We start from the raw sequence: 17,474 nt of genomic DNA, 5'->3' as shown, positions 1-17,474 counted from the left end.
CACCTCCGGGGCAGGCGGGAATCGAACTCATGCGGAAGTGGCTTTAGCTTCTCAGTGCAGTGCTTTAACCCGCTGCGCCACCAGGGAGGGCCCAATGTTTTTACTTTCTTAATGGCATCCTTTGTAGCCAAAAACTTTTTTTTTTTTTTAATTTTTATAACATCAGTTTAGCTACATTTTTGTTGAGCTTGTGTTTGGTATCATACTGCAACAACCATAACCTTGTCCTAGGTTATAAAAATGTAAGCCTATGTTTTTTGTCTTAAGATTTAGGTCTCCCATCCATTTTCAATTATAATATGTATATGTATGAGGTAGGGGCCACTGATTTTGAACAAAGATATGAGAGAAGTGTTGGAAGAATTGGGTAGACATATGACGTCTACCTCTAGGGTGCTGATTCTGGGGACAGTCCAGTTCCCCATGGAAAAACATTGTACACCAATATCTGCCTAGGCTAAGCCATTCATTTTTCGAGATTTTCCTTGAAGAAGGGAGTATGACTGAATATAATGTGGCATAGAAAGGAGGAAATAATTTGCTCGGAGATCACAAGTAACCAGCAACAGAGTCAAAAGTAAGACAAAGGAATATTGACTTGCTGGTGTCAGTTTCATCCTGAGGAGAAAAACCTCTAATGTCCACTTTCCTTTCTCTAATTTAGCAAGAGGAGGTCCTGAGCTGTAGGGGGCGGGTAACCAGCCAATAGGGGAGTCTATATCTCAACTTCCCTGCAGGAGGTATGGCCATGTGACTGTTTTAGCGAATAGGATGCAAGATATGACTACTTCTGGGTTGTATCTTTTTTTTTTTAAAGATTTATTTATTTATTCATACAGAACTGGGGTACAGGCCAGAGATGTGGAGGGTGAGAGGACTCACCAGAGACAGAGTAGGGAGCAGAACAGGCAGATCGACAAAGTGGGGAGCAGTGGGCATGTCAGGAGAGGTCTGCCGCGCCATGTGGGTCACCTCCGGGGCAGGCGGGTATCGAACTCATGCAGAAGTGGCTTAAGCTTCTTAGTGCTGTGCTTTAACCTGCTGTGCCACCAGGTAGGGCTCTCTGGGTTGTATCTTTAAAAAAGGATGGCATGCCCACCACTACTTCATTCCTCTTTTTGCAGGATAGATCAGTCATGGTGCTGGTAAGCTATTTTTGACCATGTGGATGAAGGAAACATACCAGGACAGTTGGTCTCAGCTTTGGCCAAATATTAGAATCACCTGGGAAGCTTTAAGAAAAGCTGTTGTTTGGCTCCCACCCCAGAGAATCTGATACAATTGAGCTGAGATGCCACCTGGCCTCCGGGCAATTTGAAGCTTCCCAGGGAACTCCAGGATGTGGCCAAGGTGAAGACCTCCATTCCAGGGCCAGTGGTGTGGAAATTTTAGCATCTGCCAGCATCAACTGGAGATCTGTTAAGCATGGGTTCTGCATCGCTACTTGCCAGGTGTCAGTTTGGTAGGTTTGGGTGACACCCAAGAACTTGAATCTTTAACCAATTTTCAGGTGAAGCTTCTGGGTTTGTCTAGAGAACACAGAGGGCAGAAAATGGAAGCATCCCAGCATGGGTAGCAGGGCTGTCAATTTGCCCTAAACTACTCACTTTCCTATGCTATCACTTAGAAGAGAATAAAAGCTTATCTGAACCACAGTAGCTAACAGTAGCTTAGCCAATATGTTCTAACTAATACACAAGCCTGGGATCATAGTGTTTTAAGATGAAGAAAAGTAAAGGTATAAAAAATTTTTTTTTCATTACATGCAAGCCCACACATGCAATTTAAAACTTCTTGGCTTGAGAGATATTTCTCTACAGAGTGGGATGGCCTGAAATACCGCGTTGTTTATGAGGGAATTAATTGTTCCTGATAATTGGTGGACACAATCCACAGTTCAGTTTTGACAGCATTGTTTAGGCTGGAGGGATTAAGATCCCACCAGGCAGTTCAGTTACCCTTCTCACTTAAGACCCAGATGTAGTGGCATAACTCAAGGCTTTTCAATGCAAATTTGCTCTATCCAATCAATAGCAACAATTCTGAGTGATGTAGAAAGCTTTTATGAAAGCACAGAGGGTGTGGATTCTTTTTGCTTCGCTCTTCCCATTTTCATACACAATACAGAAGGAAATTCAAATACTTTCACGCTTAACTCTCTTCAAGTAGTTTCTGTGAGAAGATGGGGTGGGGGGAGGGTGGGCAAGACTCACGGTACCACTGAGGTTTGGGCATTTGTTGGGTAAAGAGTGAAGCGAGTAGGAGGTCATTTATGTGAGAAACAAGTTCCAGTTTGGTAAAAATCCTTTGCTGGGGTTTAATTATTTATGGAAAACACTCATGATATTAAAAAGGGGTGGGTAAGTGGGGCTGGACGGCCACAGAGTAGAAACCAGACAATAGAGCAGGGGAAGGCGCTCATGTACCTCACAAATTGGCTGAACAAGGCAGTCGTGTTCCGGATGATTCGTGCAGCCTGGGATTCCTCACGCTGGCACCTTTGCAGGGTCAGTCCATCATCCATGTGGCCCTCCTGATGGAGTATGACCTACCACAGAATAAAGGATACCTGGCCCAGGTTATACATTGTTCCACCATTGTGCACTCACAACTTCTTGTGAGGTTTCCCACATCTTCCTTCTCCCCAATCAAGTCCCCCTTGTCCATTTTGAAAATGGGACATTTACAAAGTTATTTTGCCCATATGCCCTATTACTGACATATGAATCATTCCTGAGACACAGTACTTTGATGAAAATAAAAGTTTATGTGCTAACAGAATATGAGTTACAATAAATTCTTTGGCCCTAGATGGCCAATTTGAAAGGGTGAAAACATACTTTGTAATAGATTTTTCTTTTAAAATCAACACAGAACCTTGTCCTTGGAGATGGAAAAAATACTTCGTCCATAGCCTTTTCCTCTGGAGATAAACTGAGGAAGAAATTAGACAAGTTAAAATAAAACCCTCTATGGGGATCAGCCTTTGACCTCTCTCCTCAAGGACAGCAGGTGTTGAGTCAGTTAGCCAGGCATCTGGTGAAGCAGCTCGAGGCAGCAGTTTGCTTCTTGGGGAGGCTAGAGAGGGGCTTTGGAAGTACAGGCTCCGGTTTCAGCAACCTGAGTTCTAGCTTTGCTATGCCACTTCCCAGCTCTGTGACCTTGAGCAAGTCACTGAGCCTCCCTTTGCTCTGTATTCACTACCTGCAAATGGGTTATTTTAGCAGACTGTTTGGAGATTACATATAAATTATGTCAGTCTTTTACCATGTGACCCCTTAGCATTGTTCTTGGAGTATGAGAGATGCTAATTAAAAGCTTTTATAAGGGGCAGTGCATCAATGCTCTCAGATCAGTTATCTGGAAGCTAGGCCTACTAACCATAAGTAACATCACAATATAATATTTGGTTGGAGCTAACAACCTCTGATCAGTGGATTTTTTTTTTCCCCCTTGAAAAGCAGATGCAGATGTTACTGGGATGGGTTGACCATGGTTCAAATCAGAGTAAAATTCTAACTCAAGTTCCTGGCATGGTTTCCTCTTGATGTAAGTGAAGGGAGGACATTAGCAGGCCCTAGGGGGTGTCTGCAGGGGGGAGGAAGGGTGTCAACGAAATAAAACGTGACGTTAGAAAATAGCTTTAGAATACTGATTTTTGATCTCATTTTTAGTATGAACTAATTATTTTCCTTTCCGTATGAAAATCTCTTCTTTTTACCCTTCTGCACGCATATTCTGATAAAATGGAATGACATAGGAAGAAGAAGACAGATTTGCCAAAGTTTATGTTCATTTTTGAAACAAGGCTGGATTATAGCTATGCGCTGTAGCCCCAGCATTGGGTTTATTATTTCTAAACCTTGCTTTGTCACAACCTCCCAGAAACTAGTTAACAATCTTGCATTTAGATTTGTCACTATATTGCCATCAGGTTTACTCTGGCCTCAGATTCAGCTCTCTGGTCCCTAAAGTCAGAAATCCTTAGGTTTTATTTATTCAGAAAATATATTCAATCTGGCTGGCCAAATAAGAAAGTAATGAGAAATGGGGAAATGCAGCTGTTGGAAGGTTACTGAGTTATTGATTGCTGCAGTCCTGTTCCTAAGGTCCTTTTTCTCCAGAAGGAATCCCATAATACAAGAACAGAGCACAGGAGGCTAAGACTACAAAGGGGAAGAGGATGCTTCTTCAGGGTGAGATACCATACAGTAGGTTTTTCACTGTGTTTATTATTTATTCATTATTTGGGTTACTGTGTTTTTGGGGTGTGTGTGTGTACACACACACACACACACACTGATTTGGACAAGCTTTATATTTCCAGAGTGAACTTAACCTGCCACTTATGAAATGGAACAGGCCATCTTGTCAAGGTCTGGGTATTAGACCATTATTTTAGAGATCATTTCTAAAAGCACTTCCCAAGTTCACATGCACATTCCGCCAGTCACATGGAACCAAAATCTGTGGTCCTGGAAGAGAGAGGCTGGAGACAGGCACAATAAACCAACACCATACACTGCAACTGCTCTCAGTTGAAAGGTCATTCAAGTGTGCCCCTTTCACCCCTGTCACAGCCAAGACCCACAAGTTCCACTCTTTAAATGTCACTGTTGCCTTAGGAGGTGTGAAGAATTGTAGAGACTTGACATGCTCACACTCTACAGAGGACTTGATTTTCTTCTGCGAGGCCAGTGGATGGGCAGTGTATTCTAGGTGTCTATTTTCAATGCGCCCTTATCACCAAGATGTAGTGCTTACTCTTGGGGTAGAAGCTTTTTGGTCTTTAATTGAGGCTTACTACATTTTCAAGGACCACTGCAACTTGACAGACCCTAAGCTCCCAATCCATCTCCCTGGTGTTTCCACTCTGCCATGTCCCTGCTTTGCTCTTCTCTGTCATGCTGGAGCTCTCAGTTTGCTATCTGGGTGCCACACACCATCCCATCCAGGGTCAGGTTAAAGTTCTAGGGAAACTACATGGAGAGTTTCAGATTCACTTTTCTGTCATTGCTTTTACTGTAGACTCTTGGCCTCTCGAGTCTCGGGAAATTGAGCTGCTGACTTTATTATGGATAATTTGTCTCTCCAGGCCACTTAAGCTAATACAAGAGCCCAATCCTTAGTGATACAACTCAGAGGAGGCCCAGGCGGAGCTCTCCTTGGTATATTTGCATTCTGTTTGCTGTTCTGGGTATTCGGAGGGTCAAAAACTTCAAATGTTTTTTAATTTTTACTTTACCCACACTTCATAACTGTAGAGGATGAGTTAGGCTCATGTAAGTTAATTTGTACGGCCTGTTATTTATTCTATTGTCTATCTCTTTCCCCTTTTCCAGGTATTTTCCTGGTATGTTTTGCTTTACACAATTTTGCTCCCAACTTCCTTTCTTACCATAATCAGCATTCTGAGAAATTTTTCCTTATCTCCACAGTAGGCTGACATAAGGCAACTGCAATACACAATGCCTCCTGGAACTCATTCTGGGACCCTTTCACTACCCAAGTCCATATCTTGTAAGGCACTTCCAAGGAAAAAAAGTCGTGCCCTTGGCATCTATTGGTCTTTAATTGAAGGCTTACTACATTTTCAAGGACCACTGCAACTTGACAGACCCTAAGCTCCCAATCCATCTCCCTGATGTTTCCACTCTGCCATGTCCCTGCTTTGCTCTTCCCTGTCATGCTGGAGCTCTCTGTTTGCTATCTGGGTGCCACACACCATCCCATCCAGGGTCAGGTTAAAGTTCCTTGGCATCCTTGGTACCTAACAAAAGAAACATGAGCACAGTGACTGATCTCCTAGCTAAAAGTTGGTGTATGTTTTCATGCCAGTTCCCTAGTGTGGCCGGGGGTACTGGCCCTCTGAGCTGAATATGTGCTCTGTGAGACTGCATCATTCCACATGACCTCATCCTCCTGTAAGTCTCTTCCTGTGGGCGTGTTACCATACAATCTGTATCTTCTCTGGAGAGATTCTATTTAGTCTCTGCCTTGTGCAAATTGCACAGTAACTCAATTATCCACTTAAACGATGGGAGCAGTGATGTGGATAATCTCAAAGGAGCATACCAACAGAAGTCCTTTAGTTCAAGTTTTAGAGTACATGGAAGAAATTCTACCCCTTCTTCCCAGACTTTCCATGTATTTAATGGGTTTGTGTGTGTGCACATGTGTACACACAAGCACAGAGAATTTGGGGTCAGAAATAACCAAATTAGGCTGTTTAGTCTGTCAGAGTAACTCTTCAGAATAGTAAGAAAAGTAGAAAGAAAACATTATGTCCACCTGACTCTTACAATCACTTCTCTTGCCTGGTTGCATCCAGCTCAGTGTGGAAAAATTCTGTTCCGCCTTTCTGACCCCTTACCTTCCTTTTCAGAGGTCCCAGGCGAGATGTTTTGGCATCTTGTGCTTTGTAGGTCACCCACAGACCACTGGCTATATGCTGGACAAAGCAGACAGAATCTCCATACTTGATTTCTGGAACTCCCATGCCTTCCATATCTCGCTTGTGACTGGAATCCAATTTCTCCTTGATTTCCTATTTACAGAAAATTTAACAAATATAGGCATGTCTGTCTGATTAAATAGAAAATAAATCACCTTTTGCAGAATTTTTATGCCAGAGAACTGATTACCGAAATAATCACAATGTGCCTGTCCAAGCCAAGATTTTAGGAAGGTTTGTTTCCATTATCTGCTGTGATTTGTGAAAACATTAAATTTTTAGGTTTTGACTACGTTGGTGATTATTTAAATCCATCAGAAAAGGAAATAGCTGGTAGGTTCTTTCTTTGTTACTGATTTTTTTGGGTTTCCACTGTATTTTCTATTTTCCTCATTTTGATGTAAGTACTTTAATCCTTAACCCTCTGCTGGTTAATTAACATTTCAGGCAAATCGTATGTTTTATAATGTTAATGGTAATCTTACATATAAATACCCTGATTCTGGGATTTTTAAATATATTTGTTAACTACACATATACACACACATTTGTAGAAATCAGCAGAGAAAGTAGACTCTGAGTAGGTAGTGAGGCTGCTGTACCTTAAATCTAATACAATAATTGGCACCTTAGTCCATTACTTTAGCTAATGTCTTCCTCACTTGTGGACTGCAGTCAGTAGGTTTTCATTATTCTATTGTCACTCTGTCGCTAACCCTATTCTCTAATATGGAGAAAGGAGTTTCTGCGCATCTAATGTCCACTGCATGACAACGTGAACTGCCTGTCTCGACATGAGGCATGATGTAGATCCCTAGTGCGTGCTAACTCTGTCCCCTTTCTTCATCCATCAGGGTCTCTGAATGGTTTTACTCTATTTCCATTTCTTCCTCCTGCCTTGCGTTAAATTGCTCATTTGTAAAAGCCATTAGCTAGGCTGCATTTTGAAATTTTTTTTTATAGAATAAAAAATCGCCTGCTGTTCCCTCTGTTTGTGACAACTTTACTATCATTCTTAATGATGGAACAGCAGCAGCACATGTACTGAGTCCTTATCACCTGCAAGGCGGAGTTCTGAGTCTGTTACGTGTAGAAGGGCTTCATAGTGATCTATCCTGAAGCTACAAATATTATTCCAGAATTACAGAGGGAAACATGAAGGTAAAGAGAAATAAATGATCAAGGTCACTAAGGAAGTAGTGAAAGAGGCCAGATTGAAACCAGAAAGCCCGAATTCAGAAACTCTGCTATTTTCCACCAGTCCAAATACCTACTCACTCTTCAGTACCTGCTCAGGTGCCTCTGCGTCTGTGAAGGAAGAATTAGTTTATTTCCTCAGCACAGATTCGCTCTCCTAATGAGGAGAATTAGCACATCATAATAGAACTGCACTTATTTATATGACACTTCCCTTTTTCTACACTACAAAAGAATCAAGGGCACGGGCTAGATGTTAATTACTTTTGGATTCCTAATACAGAGAACATAGCTTCTATTAATTATTTAACAAACATACACTCCAGTAATAAATATGCATATTCAAACAATTCTTTTTCTTTCTAACACATTACTTTTTTAAAATTTAATTTTATTTACTTATGCATAGAAGAACTGGGGCATATACCAGAGATGTGTGTATGGGTGGGGGGGTGAGAATATTCACTAGAGAATATTCACTAGAATGGGGAGCAGAATAGGCAGATCGATTGAAATACACTGCTGAGGGGAACAGCGGGAAGGTCAGGAGAGGTATGCTGTGCCATGTGGGTCAGCTCCCTGGCCTGGCATGGAACTAATGCTATAGTGGCTGGAGATAGCTTGATAGTACTGAGACTTTAACCCTTTTGCCACAGGAAGGCCTCACAATACTTTTTCATTTCCTTCCTTCAAACCTTATAAAAGCAGGTTGTCCTGGTGGCACATGGTTAAAGTCAGCACTCTCAAGCTATTGTCAGTCACTATAGCACTAGTTCCATCCCAGGCCAGGGAGATGACCCATATGGCGCAGCAGACCTCTCCTGCTCCTCCCCTCAGCAGTGTATTTCAGTAGATCCACCTGTTCTGTTCTTCCCCCCACTCTGTCTCTAGTGTCTCCTCTCACACCACCTGCCCCCCCTCCATAGCCACACCTCTGTCCTACTCCCAAGTTCTTATATGCATAAATAAATCTTTAAAAAAATTTCATAAAGGCATAATTAGCTATTCTTCACACATTCATAGGATCATTTTCAGCAATTTTAATGGTTTACAGGAAAAATCTTATTTTAAATGTGCTAAAACTATGGCTAGATTGCTAATATGACTTATCTCTCCAAATGAACATTTCCAAAGGAAAGTCCTTTGGAAATACTTTGATGTGTAGGATTTCTTCACAAATAGGTGGTCAAAAAAATGCATTTTTTTTTTTTACAAAATAGATAATTTATTTTTTTCAGCTCTATTCACAGAAATAGCCTATAGCTCTATAAACACTCAGTCCAGTAATAGGACTTCAAATGTGATCCAGTTTTCATCGCTGACCTGTTCCTTAAGAAGAGACAATCCAGTGAAATAAAAACAATGAACATTGCAATGATTGAATAGAAACAACTATGCATATTGCTAAGTGCTCTCAATTACATAGTGCATTTTTCCGAACTACCAGTGAGCATAGCTGCTTCATTTGTGTACATGTGGCTTTGTCAAAATAAGTTGAACCCTGGGGTCTGTCAGAGTACTGATCATCACTCTTTTCTGAAAGGGGCATCTTTGTACCTTTGCTTTACAAAACAGCATCCTGAAAGGGGCATCTCTGTACCTTTGCTTTACAAAACAGCATCAACCACCAAAGTTCTATGGTTGTCACAGCAGTTCTGAGTCCAATATAAACAAGAAGGCAGCACTAACAAGAACCAAAACACAGATACAAACCGACAGATGCCAACTTCACCTAAACCTAAACACAGGAACGAGGATCTATTGTGAAGGAAATATTGTGGTCCATGATAGAGAAGGCTGGATTTTCCACCAGCAGGTTGGTAATTTTCTGCCTTGAGAATAAATTTGTGTTCTCCTTTCTGTGTTCACAGACCATAGTTCCAGATGTACTTAATGTTTGAAATGGAACCTTCCTAAAGGATGGCTAATCCAGTCAGCCCCTCTTAATAACTCCCTAGGCCCTCCAGAATATAATTCTCATTTCTGAAGTTCTAATACATCATAAACTTTAACCAGTTGGACCATATTACCTTGTTATTGCAAGTGTTCCTTTCCTCTGGGCCTTTACTGACATTGTACTTTCTCCTGGAATTTCCTCTCATCTCTGCATTTTGTATCTCATCCATCAAGCCTTCTTCCCCAGATCCTCCTTTGCATCTTCTCTGATCTCATGCTACTCCAGCCTCTCTCTAAGCTATTTGCTATCTTCAATATGAATCCTCTACTGGCACACTTTCTGTTCTCTTACAGACTGAAGGGCCTCCAAGGGTAAGGTGGGACTTGTGTGACTTCACATTCCACACAAGTAATTTGGTTTTGTTTTATGGCCTATGGGCATCAAGGTGTGTATCTGTTCAATTTGGATCAAGTTTTCCTCTGTTAGATAATTAGCTGACTTCAAGAAGGAACAGGTTTCCTAGCCAATTATGTGTTCAAGAATAATAAGCAGTATTCTGTGTTTCCATTGGGAGCTAAGGAAATGTTTGTTAACACATCAAAATTATGTTACTATTACTAAGATGATTAAATTACTGCACTCCAGATTTACTTAAGATTTGTAGAAGACAAGGAAAGGAACTGGAACTATCTTTATCTAGTGCCTACTATGAGCGAAATATTTGGCTTTACCAAAAGTCTACAAAGCAGTATGTGTATTATACATGATACTTTAAAGACAATTTATTTAAAAATTTCAATGGTCCTATAATTTTTATTTCTCTTGCTTTATTGAGCTTAATTTCTACTGATGATTACAGAATTTCAGTGATTTTTTCAAAACCACAGACAATTGTAGTGAAATTCCAAAGTCCATTTGGAAAAATTTTTTTGAATGGTAACTATTACTACTAGTACATTTAGAACTACTTGTATTAATGTTTTAGTGGCTTAAAGGCCACTAAATTAAATTACTTCCTTAAATTCCTTAATTTAAGGAAGTTGAAAATACATCTCATTTTATGAAAAATGAGCCTGGGTTCGTATAAACCTTAAGATTCACACATGCAAACTAGTAATGATAAAGGTGATATTCAAGGTGCCTTTTGGAGGTTGAAAGAAAGAATAACTCATCCTGCCTGGGGTGTTTAGACAGAGTGACAAGTGGTGTGAACTCTGCTAGTTGAAAGAGGAGACTATGGACTGGCATGCCATGAAGTAAATGTGTAGAGATCGGCAAATGGGAGCTCAGAAAGCAATTTGAATGATAACTGAGCATCATTCTATAGGTTTATGGTTTTCAAATTCACAATTTAACAGACTTTCTGGAAAATAGGCCCTGGATAAAGATACATGTCTTCTTTAGGAGTCAAGGTGGACATTATGATAGTGTAGCATGGGTTCTTCTGAGCCCCACAGCGAAAAGCCAGCAGAAGGACCAAAACAATCCTTTGAAGTAAGATTGTGCTTTTCATAAAAAATTTCATAGAATTATTGTTTGAACACCTTTTGGGAGAAGTCAGTGCAGTTAATAGAAACCACCTGAGAATTTTAAGCAGGAATGCAACATAAGGATTGCGTCTTAGAACAGTTATTTCAACAGTGATGTGAAGGATGAATTGAAAGTAAACAAGACAAGAGATGGGTTGAATTTAAGCTATGGCATTAATATCTAGTACCATATCTGGGACGGAACAGATCTGAGTGAAGTCTATATTTGACACAATTAACCCTCCTATTTACACAGAGGATAAGAAAGTACCTTTCCAAAGTCCACAAATGTTGCAGGGAAAAATGGATATAGGAAGATGGGACCTATTCATCAAAGCTGGTGTGAGCCATCAATAAGTCCCAGCAGCCTACTTCTTCCTAGATCATTCTAGAGAAACCTCGAAGAATCAGCTTTGGGTTTATTTCTCAACCATTCTGAATTTCTCATCTAGAATACGAGCTTTAAAAAATGAGAAGGGCCTTAAAAATTCACACACTGCAGGACACTGCTAGGGACCTGGCTGGCGCCATGACTGGCTGCAAAGCATCTGCTAAGTGGGGGACAAGGCTGGCCCTTCAAGTGCTGGGGGAGAACTTTCATCTGCCTACCTCACGAAGGTGAATTTCTTGAGCAGAAGTCACTGTACTGGGCCTTTTCTTTCATCTTTCAGTGCATCAGTTAGTTCCTGCACAATCACCTTGAGGTACTATTGCCATTTTGTGGATAAGGAAACATGTTTCCAGGACATCTTCCTGGTCTCATTTAGTCCTCACCACAGTCCTGTAAGATACTTTTCTTTACCCCCATTTTTCATAAAAAGAACATTAAGGCTGGATGAGAAATGGCAGAGCCAGGATTCAAATCCAGGTTGCTTTTTTTTTTTTTTTTCCATTTTAAAGGAAATGGTTTTCTTTGACTGCTTCTCTATTTGGTCCCATTTGAATAACAAAGACTTGGGCAATCATCCATTTAAATTGTAATATTTTGTGGATTTCATTTAAAATGGATCTGCAGGAAGCAATTCTGTCTCTAGATGTTTGAATCTTAAAGTACAAGGCTTCTCCTCTTCCCTTCCCTCCTTTGTTCCACATCATTTCTTTCCCTAACTGAGAACTTAGTGAGTAAACTGAGCAAGCAAGGGGCTGGCACAAGGACAGTGCTTGATACCAAGTTATTCCTAAAGGATACTCATTGAGCCCAGCCGTCATCTTGTTTGGGGGTGGCTAGGGCCTTCTGAGGTTAAATACACATGAAAATACAGTTTAAAGGGATGCTGCTTTCCACACACAGCAGGGAGAGCAGTGGACAGCTTTTGAAAGGTACAAAGAGAAGTTAATTTTGGCTAAGACCATAGTGCTTAGCACATGTTAGATTTTTGAAGAATGCTGACTAATTACAGAATGCTATTCTTCTAACTGGGAATAATGATAGCTCTATGCCCTCATGCAGTAACACAGGCAAAACTTGGGATTCTAGCTCTGTCATTCAAAACTATGGTATAATCATTAAAAAAAAAACTAAAATAAATGGCTACCTGTGATAAGACTTACTTTAACATGATTCATTCACCCTTCCTCAAAAGGAAGTTGGTATTGTAAACTGACAGTGAGGTATGGCATCTAAACAGACAGTACTGACATGCCAGAGTAATTAATTAATATTATCTTGATAATCTTCGGGGAATGGCCTTGCAATGTCAACCACAAAGGAAAATGATGTGAAATTGTGTCCAAGGAAGTTTAACTTAGTTGGATCTGTCTCATTGAATGTTTACAGGGATAGTGTTATGATGTGAGTGATTACACAATGATGACAGTATTTCTATGAAGATGATGGGGGTGACATGGATTTTACTTTGCATTTTACGCATGAGAACATTTATGTTTCCCTTGAACATACAATTTTCAAATACAATGACATGCACTGTCAGGTTGCTGGGGTGCAAAAAAGAGGAAAAGTATGTGTCATCTGGGGCACTTGGCTGAATGAGTGATGGTTGTAACAGAATCAAGAGCAAGGGCCTACTAGAGGACAATAGAAGAGACTCCTTCCTCTAAGGGGCATTTGACTCTTATCTGGAAGGATGAGAAAGAGTTCATTAATAAGGACAAGTAGAGGGTAAAAGGTATTCCAGGTAAAGACCAGAGAGAAAAACCAAACAAAACTATGTTGCGAGAGCAATAGATAGATGCCAGAGCTGCAGGCAATCATAAGCAAGTGGCAATACATATGATGGAAGGGCAGGGAGAGGTCAGAATACAGATAATCTTTTATGTCAGACTCTAATAGGTTAAGAACTATGCTCTGGATCTCACAGGTGGTAGATGGGAGTCAAGTCCAGATCTGGGGGACCTGGAAGCTGTGTTCTAACTTATACACACCATTTCCAGATTTACAGTGGAGTTTGTCATGCTGCCATTCAGAGGCAAAAATTCACTCCACACTTTCTGTCTGAGTTCCATCCTCCTACTGAAAGAGAAGGAAGAAAGAATTTTGACCAAGGGCATGTTCTGTTCATCATTCTTCAAGTTATACTCACATAACTTACTCAAGGACTTCAGCTTCATTTCATCTGTACATGGGCCAGGCCAATGATTATCAGGGCTTAGCTTTACCACTTACCACTGAGGCTCAGCTTCAGCCTTGCCCTATCCTGTGTGTGCAAGACTACAGAAGGAGTATTGGGAAATCAAACGAAAGTCAGGGGGAAAAAAAACAAGACCAGCAGGCAAACTATAAACCGCATATATACAGCATGGGAGGTGGTGGGAGTGAGAGAAAACAGGGGAGGGAAGAGCATGAGAGACTATGGAGATGGTGCGTGGATGACTTGGTGGTGGGAATTCTATGGGGACTACACCCGAGAGGAGAAATCAAACACTGTACAAAAATGAACAAAAATGTAAAATTATATATGTAAATACTATAGTAAATATATTGTTAATATACTAAACAAACAACAAACAAACAAGATTTACAAGGGCACCTTCCCCATAAGAGCAGCTTGCTAAGGCTGTTAAGGTGATTATCACAGTGGTAGCTGTCCCAGGCTAGGGCAGCCTGGGAGGAAACAAGGGTGTGAAGTCCAACACTCGAAATGACTCACATCTCAGCTAACCCAGCATGTTCCAAGAACAGGAGAGCCCAAACAGTACTCCTCTCAAGAGGACAATCCGCCTTCCAGTTTGTCTATCCCACAGATGAAAACCACCATACCATAGTCACATTTCTACCTGTCAAGCTGCCCACCGAGTTACCCACACTCTGTTAGGGGAACCCCGAGGCCCTCCTGAATTGCTTGCTCGGAACATGGTCTGCCATTGCTCTCTCATACCTGGGGAGGCCAAACGCTGGCAAGATGGTGCAGCACCCTCACAGTGGCACAATGGAGTCAGATTTCTCTAATGGGGGCCATCGCTACACCCCAGTCAGGGGACACACACTGCACCACATGTGACGGGAATGTGGGAACATATTTACCGGGAGGAATTTGGCTCAGAGAAGGCATCACAAGCACTCTTTCCCAAGGGCTCACTGGCTTGTGCACAGCACGACTCTGTGCTCCCCACACCTCCTTCCTTTTATGTGACTTTACAGTTAAGATGCCAAGGGCCCAGCCCCCACAATGACCCACAGAAGTGGCAATCTCCTGTGGGAGCATCGTCTTATTTTGGTCCACTCTGAGCCTAGGTCATTTTAATTTCAGTTCTTTTCAAATGAAAATGAAGGTAGCTGGGCTGAATCCTGCTGTACCGAGAGTTATTAAAAACCTCTGACATAGTGACTCTGAGGAAATGTAACCACACTGCCGAGTGCACAGGACAGTGTGACTCTGGGGTGACTCTTATGTGAAGCTCTGCTCCACTGGCAGCCCCACAATGCCTTGGTGATCTCTAGCCCTCAGCTGCTCATCTGCATGGGCATGGAAGTGGAGGGAGCTGGGAGATAAGCACTGAGGGTAAATGTGTTCACAGTCCAGAAGTGATGCAAAGCAAAGGACTGTTCAGAGACCTCTTCATGGTGCTCTGGGCTCCCCAGAAACCATGGCACGGTACTGAGCGGGAAAGGAGGAACACTCTTGGACAGGCTCCTGCCAGCTGCCTGGAAGGCCATGTGATTCTGCAGAATGTGTGCTGAATTGGTAAAGGCCTCAGTGTCATGCTCCTGTCCCGGGGCAGCACATCCACGGGGGCCGAGGACAGCAGGGCAAAGTGCTGGAGTAAGGACAAGCCAAGCTGGCATTCTCAGACAGGCATCTGCCAGGTCACTGGCCATGATGAATCATGTCTTGTTTTCTGCCTCTTCTGTACTCATCCATACCTGCCCTCACCCCTGTACCGCATTCCAAGGTGTTTCTTGGGGGAGGAATGGGATTTTGCTTTTCTCTGTTCCCAAGGCTCTTTTGTTGCTCCATTTCACTGCCCCTTTGAGTCAGTTGCAATTCCCTAAATCACTTCCTGGAGATGAAATGCTTCCCTGCTTAGGTAAACATTTGATTAAAAATCTTTGTGCTGGAAATGTTAAAGAACAAAAGTGATGATAGCATGAAAGAGAGCTGCCCAGGAAAACAGAATGAAGTCAAGGAGCCACATGTCAGTAGAAAAGCAGCACATGGATGTTTGAGGGGGAATTTAGGAAGATACAGGCAGGAAGCTCACATTTAAAAAAAATATTTGAAACATAGGTGTGGGGAAAAAATGCCTAATTCTTGTATTAGGCAATTTGGGGAGTAAAAACCTATATGCCAAAGAGAATCTCTGCCTAAAAATGACAGGACCACAAGCAGGGAAGGAAAGAGGAGTCTGAGCCTCCTCATCGAGGGAAGGGCAGTCCTCTGATTCACGGGGGAACAGATGATCCATGGGAAATTCAGCTGTCAGCCTCTCATGCAGTCCTATGTGGGCAGAACCATCAATAACCTTTTGCAGAAATTGTGTTGAGAACACAAGTCAAGATCAATTTCTGAGAAAGAGCAAAGAAGAATGAAAGTATTGATGAAGCTCCCCAAAGGGGAAAATGAGCCAACCAGTCTGTCCTTTGGAGGAGCACACTCTCTGGTAAGCATGCCTGTTTCTGTGCAAAGCCTTTCTTATGGTTGGCTGGCTTTCCAGAACAATTAAAAAGTGACAGGGCATCCAACTGCCTGTCAGAAGTTAGCTCAGCATGCAATTCTAACCATTCAACTAGATCCAAGTCTGAATTATGCAGAATCACAACCTGGCTGAACCTTCAAGAAGGAGGTTTTTAAAACACAGCTATCTCTATGAGCATTTAATGGCAAAGAAGCTGCACCATTTGCATTTCATCAACTACCAGAGGATGCACTCATAATGAAGAGTGAGGATGGAAAAGAGAAAACTAAGAGATCTAGAGAGAGGAAATAGGAAAAGGATGAGGAAGGTATGAGTAACTGCATAATGCAAATCCAGAACCATACTTTCATTACATCTCTGAAAGAAATTACTTCCTTGATTTCAACAAATGAAACTCAAACCTCTATGTAATCCTTTGGTTTACAAGCATAGAACGTACAGCATAAGGATATTAAAAGCAATTTAGAATGTATTAAACAACAAAAACACTTTCCATTAGCCTCTGAGCATGGTTGTTCCTGTGACCTTTTTGTTTTCCAGGGCTTCCCATTCTCCTTTATTTATTTTTAAAAGATTTATTTATTTATGCTTACAGAACTGGGGTACAGGCCAGAAGTGTCATAGATGAGCGGAATCACCAGAGAGAGTGGGGAGCAGAACAGGCAGATTGACAAAGTATACTGCTAAGGCGGTCAGGAGAGGTCTGACACGCCATGTGGGTCAGCTCCCTGACAGGGGATCAAACTCGTGCTACAGTGGCTTCAAAGAGCTTCATAAGGTGGTACTTTAACCCGCTGAGCCACCAGGGAGAGACCCCCATTCTCCTTTAAAGTCATTTTCTCTTGGGTCCTGCCTGGTGGTGCACTGGGTTAGAGCACAGCATTATGAGACTTATAGGAACCACAAAAGACCTTGAATAACCACAACTCTTCTGACTAAAACAAAACAGAATGGAAGTATCACACTCCCAGACTTCAAACTATACTACAAAGCCATGATATTCAAAAGTGCATGGTACTGGAACAAGAATAGACATACAGACCAAAGGATTTGAAGAAAACTCAGACATAAACCCACAGTTTTATGCACACCTAACTATGACAAAGGAGCAAAGAATGTGCAATGGAACAAAGAAAGTTTGTTCAATAAGTGGTGATGGGAAAACTGGGCTGCTATGTGCAAAAAAAAAAAAATGAAGTTAGATTACTACCTCATACCTTACACAAAAACCAATTCAAAATGGAGTTGTACTAGCTAAAGAACTAGACATAAGACCCAAAACCATACAAAACCATAAAACATC

The 17,474-nt window shown here is 41.6% G+C and overlaps 1 protein-coding gene across 1 annotated transcript in view; it reads right to left on the bottom strand.

Annotated features, from left to right (window-relative positions):
• RYR3 (ryanodine receptor 3) overlaps positions 1 to 17,474 on the bottom strand; it is a 358,818-nt gene that overhangs the window by 254,228 nt on the left and 87,116 nt on the right. The window contains exons 11-12 of the mRNA XM_004687571.2: positions 6,374 to 6,547; positions 2,427 to 2,548 (exon numbers count right to left, since the gene is read on the bottom strand). Coding sequence (XP_004687628.1) covers positions 2,427 to 2,548; positions 6,374 to 6,547 — 296 coding nt within the window. The remainder of the gene's footprint in view (positions 1 to 2,426; positions 2,549 to 6,373; positions 6,548 to 17,474) is intronic.

This window comes from Condylura cristata, unplaced genomic scaffold (assembly GCF_000260355.1).
Source record: "Condylura cristata isolate star-nosed mole 26May11 unplaced genomic scaffold, ConCri1.0 scaffold00023, whole genome shotgun sequence".
Lineage (NCBI taxonomy): Eukaryota > Metazoa > Chordata > Mammalia > Eulipotyphla > Talpidae > Condylura > Condylura cristata.
This window is presented reverse-complemented; position numbering and strand designations above follow the sequence as displayed.